This window comes from Glycine max, chromosome 5 (assembly GCF_000004515.6).
Source record: "Glycine max cultivar Williams 82 chromosome 5, Glycine_max_v4.0, whole genome shotgun sequence".
Taxonomy (NCBI): Eukaryota; Viridiplantae; Streptophyta; class Magnoliopsida; order Fabales; family Fabaceae; genus Glycine; species Glycine max.
This window is the reverse complement of record NC_038241.2, coordinates 39,334,294-39,347,045: the sequence shown is the minus strand read 5'-3', so window position 1 is coordinate 39,347,045 and position 12,752 is coordinate 39,334,294. Positions and strand designations below refer to the sequence as shown.

The window sequence follows — 12,752 nt, the reverse complement described above, 5'->3', positions numbered from 1 at the left end:
TTAATTTTTCTTTTTTTTAAGAACTACCAAAGAAATCGTGCATGTGAACACAATTTCAATTTTTTTTTTTTACTTAAACAAAGTAAAATCGTGCTTGGATTAACAATTTCAATATAATTTTATAATTTTGAATAAAAATCGTCTTTGTAGTCACGATTTTGGTTTTTTTATATAAAAAAAATTAAATGACTTTTATTTTTGTATAAAATTACAAATGATTATAAACTTTCTTAATTTATAAAAATATAAGAAAAAAGTAATATGTTATTAATAAAGCGATAAATGAGTAAAATTTAATACAACTTAAACAACATACACTAACTAATTAAGCATGTAAAGAAGATAAAATATTACAAGGCATTTAATATATTTTAGTGCCTATATGGATAATTACCATTATAATATCGATCATTTTAAGGGTTGAGAACAAAATTTTGTTCATCCATTTCAAGTGTTTTTGAATTACACAAATTTGTTATTGAAATCACAACTTAAAATAAGTTTTATTTTAATTTTAATTTAAATGCCCTAATTTTATGCAAAATTTTAAAAATAAAGCCCATTTTAAATTAACATTTGTTTAAAAATGAATAGCCAAAATCGTCAGTCCAAAGATGATTTTAGTTTAACATTATAAAATTTCAATGAAATCGCTAATCCAAGCACGATTTCTATTAATTTAAATAAACAGAAAAATTGTTTCCTCTGCACGATTGTGTAGCAGTTAAAGAGCGGGTGTAGACAACATGCCAGCTTGGTCCAAGACGAGGAGAAACTCAGTCCTGCTCCTTACGAGCCTGTGAAAGACTTCTCTAATCTGCTGCTGCAAAGGTTCCAAGCCTTCATCCATTTTTTTACAAATGTCCCCCAATTCCTCGACGTGCTTCTTGACCTCATCCAAACGCTCCGCTTCGGCTGGGAACTGAAAGGAGTCTGCGAACTCCACCAGGGACTGTCCCAGCTTGTCCATCCTCTGCATCTCCTCCAACAACCCCACGTTCCCCTTCTTCTCCTTCTTCTTCCACTCCTCCGCGATCTTCTCCTGCAGGCCTATCATGGGCTGGGCCCAGCCCAATTGCCTCGGCAGAGGAAAATGAGTCCCCAGCCCATTCCTCTCCTGGCATGGTACCGCCGCAACCAGAGTCCACATCACCAACACCAACACGCTGCTCATCATGTAGATCGGTTGCGCCAATCCCGAGGACTCCGCGCCACGTGGCGCCGCCAGATTCGATATCATCGCGTGGATTTGCTTCGCCGCGGACCAGTTCTTCGCCATGCTCCACGACAGCGACTTGTACTTGCCGCTGTTGGTGTTGTTTCCGGCGCGCCGCCCGAAGGACCGGGTGCGTTCGGTTCCCTTGGCGGCGGCATTGCTGTCGTCGTGCAGCATGGCGGCGACGAGGGCGGAGAGCGCCTTCTTGGCGCGGCGGACCTGGCCGTCGCCCAGGGGTGTCTGGTCGAGGGCGGCGACGGCGATCTCGGCGAGGCGCTGGAGGTTCTTGACGGCGTCGAGTCCGAGGGTGACGGCATTGCAGACGTCGAGGGACTTCACGACGCGGTCGAGGAGCTCCGGGAGGACCTTGTCCAGCGGTGGCTTCGCGATCTGGGAAGGGTCGCGGCCCATTAGGACAACGGCTTTGAATTCGGCCTCGCAGCAGAGGAACTCGTCGAGGATCCTGCGGAGCCACGCGATGGAGAGAAGCGCGTCGCCGGAGGAGGTGTTGGTCGAGGATAAGAGCTCCGAGAAGCGGTCTCCCACGTGCTTCTGAAAAAGCTCCAGGTCTTCCACCTCTTGGTCGTGGCTTCCGTCCATGGACATTACTTGATTTCTGCGGATGCTTATTCGGCCGAGGAATGAGCCTTGGTTGTTCTCTGTTGTTGCAGGCATTTTTGTTGTTTAGTTTTGTTTTGGAAGAGAAGAAAGAAAAGGAAGAATTAAAAGATAAAGGCGACAGTTTTGGAAGTTATTTATGATTGCGAGTTTTAAGGTCAGGGATGGCCTCAGACCAGACCGTTTCTCTTCTTTTTTTGGTCTACGCTGATTCGGTATTTTGCGATCCTTTTCCCCACCATGCCCCTCCCTATGTCGCTTAATTACAACACTAGAATTGGACTCATTAATTACCCGCCGTTTCATTTACATTTGTGACTAGACACCAACACAATTAACGCACGGCCTATATTTGAGTTGAGTCCTTTGGAGTCTTGGACAACTATCATTCAAGTTAAAAAAAAAAATAAAGGTATTCACTTTATGTAATTTGAAAAAAAAAAATTGCACTAAAGTTTTTTAGTAATTTTTTAATATATATTTAGCGTTCATGTTGTTTTTGGCTAAAAGATGTTTCTCTTGAATTCTTTCCAATAAAGTGGTAGGTATACCTACAAAAAATATTGTAATGCTCAAGTAAGAGGTAAATGAATAAATAGTAGGGATAAAATAGAAGTTTTTATAGTGTTGAAATTAAGTCCATAGCCTTAATTTTATTAATTAGAAATTATAAGTAAAATAAGATTACATTTTATGTGATAATTACATATCATATTTTTTTTATCTTAATCTTTCAGATAAAAAAAATTCTTTTTTCATTTATCCCAATCAAGTCTAATGAAGTAAAATAAAAATATTTGTTCAATCGGCCATCAAATATGGAAATTTGTCCGGTCTAAGTATCACAACTAACAAACAATGAGTAAACAAAATTTATCTTCCATATTATTGTAATGAAGTTAAAAACACATTAGAACAAAATGAAGACAAGATGAGAAAAATAAAATAAAAAATAATGATAAAAACATAAAATATTTATTGGTGTGCCTAAAAGTTAAAGGGTTCATTTTTTTATAGTGGTGTCCCATTGGAAAAGGTTATTAAATATCTTCCAATTCTCAAATAAATTTTAATCAAACACTAATAAAGTCATTAGATTACAAATCTAATTATTATAGCCTTTAAAATAAAAATAAAGAATTATAAAGAGAAAACTATTAAAAAGAAAAGTAAATTGTACTTGAATATTTTGTGTAAAAAGAAAATATAATGCAATTATCCTCACAATGAAAGTTATAAAAAGAAATTAAAGTAAATATTTGCCTAAAAAGAGGGGGGAAAGTGTCATCATCTTCACAATTAAGATTATAAAGAGATAAAAAAAAATTTACTTAAATACCATGATCGATCTCCACAATCAGACCTCTAAATAGAAATATAATTTCCCTAATATAGAAATATCATAAATTTTAGGAATTTTTAAAAAATTAGTTTGACCTAGATTGTCAACATAAATTTATCCCTGTTGCCATCATTTTTTAAAAATTATGTTATTTTAATAAACTACATATATACTTTTTTTAATCTATATTTTTAAAATTTTATCTAATATAACAATGCGCATCACCTTATAATTTTAAGGATCCATATATGATTAAAAATTCATTTAAATCTTCATAATCATTATGTATGTTTTCTTAGGGGGGAAAATATGTTTTCTCGGAAGAAAAAAAAAACTAAGAAACTCCTAAAAGCATATGTTACGTTTTTTCAAGAGAATATTTCTTGAAAAAAAAAATATTATACTTTAAATAGGCTTTTAAGTTCAAGTTATCCATAAAAGTTTTTATATTATTAACAAATCAAAATTATTTTTTATATGATTTTTAAGGTAATTACAATAAAAATTAATCAAACTTAACATACAAAACAATTTGTGATTAAATATCACTAAAAATCTGTAAATTATCAGAGTATATACTATTAATTATAATGTTTGAATAGACATATTGTAAACATGTTTATAAATATATTAAAAACATTTTCTTAGTAAAAAAATACATGCATACACGCAAATAATTAAAATTGTGACGTTCTATCTAGTCGACCAGGTTGGATAATGAATTGAGTTTGGAAGTTAGGGTAGTTTCGGTGGTTTGTGTTTCTTGGTTTTGATGAATGACATTGTCTCCTCCTCTCTTTAACAGGGAGCTAAGTGGTCATATAACCGTTAATTGTGGCATGAAAGGAGGCATGAAAACTGAGTTATCCATTTTACCAGTTTTACAATGATTCACTCTTGGCAACCTACGTGGACGAGAAAGAAAGAATGCAACTCTAGAATTTGTCTCACTCTCATCTATCTTTCTCTCTCAACAAATATAGTAACAAAATTACTATATCATTTTTTAAATTTGTCACGGCAAACAACTTTCTTTTTATGCATCAAGAGAGATTAAAGAGTTAAAAATAAAATACCCCTCTTTTAACTAAAAAAAAAACTGTTGCATGACTTCGAGCATGTCTATTGTCAAAATACTATTCAATATACAGTGAATTGATATAATAAATATAAGATTTATGTTGTGATTAAAAAAAATAAAAAATATTAATAAGACATTTAAAATTAGAAGTTGTCCATCTATCACTATTCATCGTGATATCATATCAATTCCTCTTTAAAAACCATATTTTTCCGGTTGCAGCAAATTACATCGCAGCTGTCAAAATATTACTAAAAATCACCATCTAAGTACTTCCCCAGTTCCAAACAGCCAACAGAACCAGATTTCACCTTCACCACATAACATTTTAATGTTCCAGACACAACAGATCTTCATATAACACCCCTTCACCATCTGTAATTTTGGTACTATTCCTCAAACATACCCCCCTTGCCTCCATCCCCTCCTTAATTATCAACCAGGATTTGTCCCTAGACAGACAATTGGGTTCATCACCCGTACTGATTAAAAATTTAGAAAGTGCATGTAAATCGAGATTTGACAAAATTACCCGTTGGTGCTTGGTGTATGGAAAGCAATTCGTAAAAAATAGTAGTGACACGCGAACAAGTAATGAGACACAATGCACAATGTTAGCATGCCTTAGAGCTTAATTACATGCTATTTTCAATTTCTTTTGGAGCAAGTTTGTCTTTATTCTATAACATAACAATGTCTACCTCCTGTACGTAACTTCTCGGATCAGATGTTAGCAGTTTTTAGCTTAAACGTTTGATTTTTTTTTCTCTCTTTTTTTGATAAGCAGTTTAAACATTTGAATTAAGAACCTGTGACGTTAGATTAAGATCATAAACTGTATGTAGACTGAGCATATTTAGCATTCATCTTCACTTGAAAACTTCTACATACGAAAGTCAACGGTATTGACAATTAATAGATTATCTTGAATATAGTTTTTCTTTATTATGATCACAAGATAAGAATCTGACACAAAAACTCACCTCAAGAAATATTTTGTTTCGATTTCTTCTTTTCACTGAGTTAGAAATTAAGAAAGGAATTGATATTGGGAAGGACAACATCTGAAACAGATTTCATGACAACATTTGGAATTGATATTAGTCCCGTGTCCCATAATTATTATCTACAAATGTTAATTTGTTAATTTTTCTAACAAGAGAGGTCGAATTTGCAATCTTTTCTTCTTTTTTTTTTCTTTCTTAATCACTTCACCAACCTTATATTTCCCCATCCCCAATTGTTTCTCAATTGTTCGAAATACACCTCTGGTCTGTTGGGTGCATACTTGTTGAAATTATGACCAGAGAAACCCTTGTTTACCGGGAAAGACTATGTTCATCAACTACGGCTTATAACGGAGGTATGGTTTTGGTGCTTCCAATTTTTGTTATGCTCTGCTGAAGCATGTAAAGTTTCTCATGTATTGAATTACCTATATGCATGTGCCGTTACCTATGTATTGAATCCTTTTTTTCAAGGGGTGTATTGAATTTATTTATTTATGGACGATCAAGCTGAGAAATTTATATAAGTGGTCTCATTTGTTATTGAAATGAAATTATTGTTTACTTTATTTAGGGGATAATGAAATAACAGATTATTTGATTTAAATAATTTGTTATTTAAGAAATAAGAACTGAATATTTAATTATTATTTGCAAATAATTGATAGTTTGTTCTTTAGAAAACTCATTTATGAAATAACAAAAGAATCAATTATTTAAGTCAAAGTAATCTATTTTTTTGCGAGATCAGAAATCTAATGTATTCTCTAAATGACCATTAACGGACTAGGCTAGCTTGTTGATATCTGTGATGGTTTTGATTATTCGTTTACGCTGCGGAGGTTGAATCTATTCGTTGCCTGAATGCGTGGGGTAAGTTACCTGTGATGTTGGTGAGCGAAATCTGTCTGACGTGGAACTTGGAGGCTGTCAAATTGAATGTCTCGTGGGAAAGATTATAATGTGAACTTGTTGTGGGGAATCTCTAAGGAGGGAATTGATTTTGTGGGAGAGTCAAGTAGAATCTTAAGCTGATGCTACTGTTTTCATTCATCTGGGTTATGCAGTATTTTCGGTCTCATGGACCTTAAAATACATAGTAACCTTTTATGTATTGCTTTGTTTCTGGCATCACTGGTACCATTTCATCAATATAATCTCTTGTTAGCTGATAAAAAAAAAACTTTTAGAACCATTTTTAATTTAAAAAAACTTGATATAAGAGAGAAAAACATGTAAACATAGAGAATTAGGTTCTGCCAAATAAATAGCTCCATTTGAAATCCACGATCGCAAAGTGAATGGGTTCACTTTTTTTTTTTTGTCGTCAATACAAATGAAAACATAGTGTAAATAGGTCCACTTGAAATCCACCACATCTTAAATTGGACAATTGGGTTGCTCCTGCCCAAACGAAAATAGTTTGTCCAAAAATATTATGACAGTTGGGCAAGACGCTCCAGTGTGAAGTAATTTAGATGCAACCACATCCAGCTTGAAACTTTATTTGGGTTTTCTCTCTTTATTTTATCTTCTAAATTTTGATATTGTATCATTCGCGTTCATAAGAACGAAAAAAAAAAACAACGTATATGTAAAAAGTATATTTTTACCTTTATGTACAGAGCAAAATATACTTAATCCTCTCAAATTAATTATTGACACCCTCAAACTTACTCCTCATTAAATCATTTACTTATTTTCATTTCAAAATAAAATTCTTTTTCCATTCATTTACTCAATACCTAGTCAAGTATAAGATGACAATTATATAGTGACTCGCGAACAATAACAGTGATATAATTAATGATATATAGTGGTCAATAGCGACAAGAATGGTGCAACAATATAATACTAACATGGTTAAATAGGCAGTGGTACAACAGGGTTGATGTAGTAGCAAATCTTTTAAGTGGTGAAAAAGCAAATTACTTTGTTTTACAATTTCAAAGGTAAAATTACCTTTTCTTTTCTTTTTTTAGAAAAAGAAAGAAAAGAAGAAGAAGCTATAATCATTGTTGATATTAACGCTTTGCAACAATTTCAACTCAAATAAGACCATCACTCATGTTGCCCGGACCTGTGTGTGGACCACCAGCAGACAACCAGTGACTTAAAAGTGGAATTGGGGGTGTATTGATGACTGTGATTTGGATAATTAATTAGACATACAAGTTTATTGCCAGGTCCACTTAATCACTTATAACCACACAGACGCAAACTCTACAATCACATGTATTTCTTGAAAGGTGAAAAGTAGTTTTCCTTAAGAATTTTTTTATAACTCGGGAATGAATTATTTATCATTTAATATACTAGCAATTAACTTTATATTCAATACAAGAATAAATAACATGTGATTTAGACAAATACAAGTGGTGAGGTCACCATGTTCAGAAGAAAAAAATAATGTACCATTGGTTAACAAAGTTTAACACAGATGAGGTTTTAAAACATGCATGTTGATAAAAAATTAATTCTCTATTGTATGAAAAATAATTTATTGGAAGAAACAAAACTTATTATTATAATTATTACACTTACAAAATTTGTTAACAGTTAAATAAATTAAATTCACAAACACACACCTCACTTACGTAGTGGAAGAATTTAGAGAGAGAGAAATGAATTACACAAACTCGCACACATACTAGAGAAAGAGAGAAATAGAACTAAATTTTCATTCACTCATTCTAATTAATTCACTTAATTGATCGTACATGCATTGCTGCATTCTATTGTCAATGGTGGAGCAGTAAAAGGAGGTGCCGCGATCTTTGAATGTCAAGTTTGTTTGCTTCTCCGATCTTCTATACTTAGGCAGTGATAAAATTTTCCAGCTTCATTTTTTTTTATAACCGACACAAATTACTCATATCAATGAGAAAGTTTAAAATATTTAATATTTTCAATATAAATTATATTTATTCACCATAATATTAGTTTTGAGAATTATAAAAAAAAAAAGCCTAACAAAACTAATTACTATTTTGATTCAACCTTGATTCTCACGTGTAACCAAACATCCTATAAAGCGGGCTGATATTACGCTTCAGTGATACCTCCGTCGAGATGATGTTGCTGTTACACTGACACTGCCTCTAAAAGCAATGAACTACCGTACTCTCCTTGATGGTAATATATTCATTTTACATATATATATATATATATATATAATATTAGTAAATTTGAAGATAGCTTATTTATGTTGAAAATGATTGGATAAGACAGTATGTTACATTGTATGTCATATCTAGTAAAAAAGTTAAATAATGTGAAGAAAAAGTTTCGAGTTATAGATACTATATTATGAATTATACATAAATAAGGCAAAGTATCATAAGATTATTTAAAAGAATATTTAAATTTTAAAAAAATTTACATGGCTTATGTGTTAATCTAGATTATTTGTGATGAAATATAATAAATTTATTTTTCTCATCTTCACATAAAAAAAGTTCTCATTAAATACATTATATATATATATATATATATATATATATATATCAAGTGAGAGAGTTTTTATTACAAGTAAATAAGACCGACCATTATCAACCACGGACTAAAATCATTAATCACAAAGTCATCTGACTTTTTTTAATTAAGTAGTCAATTAATTGTTTAAGTAATTTTTAATCCTAAAAAAGTAAGAGAATTCTTGTAATATTTCTCCTTGAGAAAAAGAGAGTGGTGCTTTCACCACTTCATAGTCGAAATCTAATTTCATTAGACTAGTCCTTGTGTAAAAATATGCTGTACGTGTGTTCCACTGGCCAACTAAATATGTTCGCTATATATATATAGAAAACAATCATCAAAAGTTTTATAATTTAGTAAACAATCTAGCTAGTATACTTGAAATATTTTTAAAGTTGAAAGAAGATAAATGTTAGGAGAAGAAATTAAAACTCCAAAAAAAGTCTTAAACTATATCAAAATATTGGATGCGTTAGCAAATATATGTATTGCCTATACTTGTAACGGTTGTTACCACCAAAAATTGTTTAAATCCTATTTAATATCAACAATATCACGATAGTGTGTGTGGATAATGAAGTGATCAAGAAAAATCTCAGCACCCTAGTCTAATAAAATTACTCTTAAATAAATTGATAGTATCTCTATATATATGTGCTGCGCTAATTTAGTATGCATTTCGAACGTTTTCTTTTCTTCTTTTTATTGATTTAGCATGTAAAATAATATAGTTAAGTGAGAGTAATGAAGGTAGGAGGGGGAAGAGCTGATTGACGCGAATGAACCACCACAATTGATGGGAGAGACGAGAAAGTGACATTTGCTTGTATGAATAGCAAGCTAAAATTTTGATAGTTATAAATGATTTTTAAAAGAGACCTTACTGGGGAAATGAAAAGGGTGAATGATTATAGTTAGCTTTAAGGCGGAGCAATGGAGTGGAACTTGTCCCTACCACTTCCATTTATTTCAAGTGATTAGCGCTGAAAAAAATAAACACACAGGGCATTGCCTTCGCACAGCATTGTAAGTTAAGTTACTTAAGTCATGGATGAAAATATGAAATTAATTATATTTGTAAGTTAAAAATTATTTATTATATATCCATAAGAAATTTTAATCATTCTCATTGTAAAATTATGTGTAGATGGCTAAGATATGACGATATTGATAATGCATGTTTACAAAATTTCACACACACACACACACATATATATATATATATATATATATATATATATATATATCTTATAATGAAATATCTTGCCAATATTAATTCTTATTATTTAAAATTTATTACTATAATATTACTCAAATTGATATTATTTAAAAGAAATTTAAATATATTTTTATTCTTTTAAATATTATAATTTTCTTATTAGATTTCTCATTCTCTAAAAGTTTTAACTTAATATTTGTATGTAATTTTTTTTTTCATATAATATAATTAAAAATAATCTAACAGAAGAATACATACGCATATGTATATTTTTTTTAGACTATTTATATTATATGTCATTTAATATAAAAATATTGTGCATATATTTTTAATTTAAAGTGTATCCTAATTTTGATATAGGATATGTGTTTTGAAAGTATTTTATCTTATAAGTTGGTTTGATTAGCTTGTAAATTTATTTGATCTAAATAAACTTATTTTATATATATGAGCTTATCTTAATAGTTATTAACTTATTTTAGGCTTTATTTCAGATAATGTTTTAGTTTATAAACTACAATTTTTTTTTAGAATCTTTTATACCCTGTCACTTTTATGTCATTTTAATTACATTAATTTATTAGCTAATTTATAATTAGTTGATCTCATCAAACATTTTCAATTTAATCGATTAGTTTATAAGTTTTAGCTTTTAGTTTCTAGCTTATATACACATTTTCAGTTGACTTATATGTTAGTTTTTCTTTTTATTATTGTTACATCTTATAAGTTAGTTTGCCAAACATACTCGTTAAGCAATTTGAAAATAAATACATTTTTATTTACTTACCTTAAAACAAGTTCACTTTAAAAATTGAAACTTCTTCCATGGCTATGCTTTCTAAACGCGCATTTATATGCTTTTTGGCAAATCAGCTGTTAAGAATATGTTTAAAGTGTAAATCATATGTTTAACGTGATCAATCGTCAAATTAAATAAATGAGTGATGTCTAGGAAATAGGGGTAGTTATCTTTTGTTTTTTTCAACTGCCTCGCAGATAAGCTTTAACTCGTGGTTGTCGGAAAGGAGGTAACTAAAATTAAAATAAGTTACAAACACCAATAACTAAACTCATTCGGAGTATATCACAAGCTATTTTTTAAAAAAATATTACTAACCTAAACTTAGCTCATGCGATTAAGATGAATTAAAACATAAGTAAACATTACTGCTTTAAATCCTACTAATTAACAACGATGGATTTCTCAAAGTATATTAAAAGATGTGTCATGACTAATATTAATATTTGAGTCACATAATCTCATATAGCATTGTAAATTACATGCTTTAACATTAGACTTTTGACTAATAATCTCCTAATTTTAATTTTAACAAATTATCCATTTGGATATTAAGTATTAGCAATTCGTTATTTCTGTATTTATTCACAGATCTGTTTTTTAAACTAAAAAAGCATGCTATTAATATATTTATTTCATATTTGATCTTTTTTAAAATATGAAACAATATAAATCAAACAAAGATTGATAGAAAAAAAGATCAACCTAGTTATAGTGGGCCACCTTAATAGTGGTTTATTCTGGACCATTAATACTGACCTTAGATTGATTTGATATTCATAATGTTATAGTGTACCTTCTATACTTTCTCCCCCAAGAACTATCATGGCAATCACCATTTGCCGCTATCAGAGATGATTTCTAGTGGATTTTCATTTTTAAAAAATATTTTTCTTTCCTCTCAAAACCATAATTTGTTCTGACACCACCGCCATCATGCATCGAGATAGATCATCGTTGAACAAATCCAACAACATCTTTTCCTCCAAATTAAAAGTCCCTTGAACCATATTGTTCACCACGACCAAATTCGTTCCAACTCCGCACAGAAACGACACGAACAAGGTCCAAAAATCCATGCTTCTCAATGCCTCCATTTTTGTGTGCTCCACATCACCCACCACCGGCGTCCTCTTCACTATCTTCGCCTCTGCCTTCTCTGCCGCCAACACAGTTTCGTTCTCCTTCTCTGAAATCTAAAGCATTGCCTCCTTCACCTTCTGCCTCTCCACGTCATTCCCCTGTTCGAACCAGTTCTTCAAGTACGAGTACATCAACATAACCAACAAAACCGCCACCAATACTCTTGACACCAACATGCTGGGGCCAGGGATGAACCCATACGCTAATAGAAAAAGTGCCACCGTGACGTTGAAGACACTGTAATATTTTACCTCTTCGCCATCGCTGGCGGCGACGAGAGGAATCTTGTGATAACGTACATTAATTACTGGCGGCGACGAGAGGAATCTTGTGATAACGTACATTAATTAATATCTTTTTTTTTACCAGTTCTTTGTGTTTCATATTAACATTAAGGGAAAAAGAAATTGGCACACCCTTTATGAATAAAATACAGGTGATGGGTTACTTTTCTGCACCATTTATATTTTACACATTTTTTTACAATAATAGCGATCGATTTATGTGCAAGACCTGTTACCTAATTATTCGATCTATGAACACTTGATGGGAAAAAATTATATGCGAAACCTAGGAGACTTTAATAAAGCTCTTTCTAGAAAAAAAAATGTGAAAAAAAAATAAACCCCTTTCTTATTGTTTGCACTATTTTATGTAATCCTAACTAGTTATTTCCGGTTATTGCATGTGCTAGCTGTATGTGGTATTAAATACTCTCTTTATTCCAAAATAAGTATCATAGGTTATTTTATATGCATAAAGAAAAAATAATAAATAAAAATAATGATTTCATAAAATTAATCATACATCATTATTAATTTATTTTTAAATTTTATAATTCATAATT

The 12,752-nt window shown here is 31.2% G+C and overlaps 1 protein-coding gene across 1 annotated transcript; it reads right to left on the bottom strand.

Annotated features, from left to right (window-relative positions):
- Positions 1-282: 282 nt before the first annotated feature.
- Positions 283-2,150, bottom strand: LOC100817717 (protein ROH1). The gene has a single exon (XM_003524401.5). The coding sequence runs from the start codon at positions 1,889-1,891 to the stop codon at positions 725-727; it is 1,167 nt and encodes a 388-aa protein (XP_003524449.1). The 5' UTR covers positions 1,892-2,150; the 3' UTR covers positions 283-724.
- Between the last annotated feature and the right edge of the window lie 10,602 nt (positions 2,151-12,752).

Coding starts and splice junctions, on each gene's coding strand:
- LOC100817717 (XM_003524401.5), bottom strand. CDS start 1,891: ATGCCTGCAACAACAGAGAACAACCAAGGCTCATTCCTCGGCCGAATA.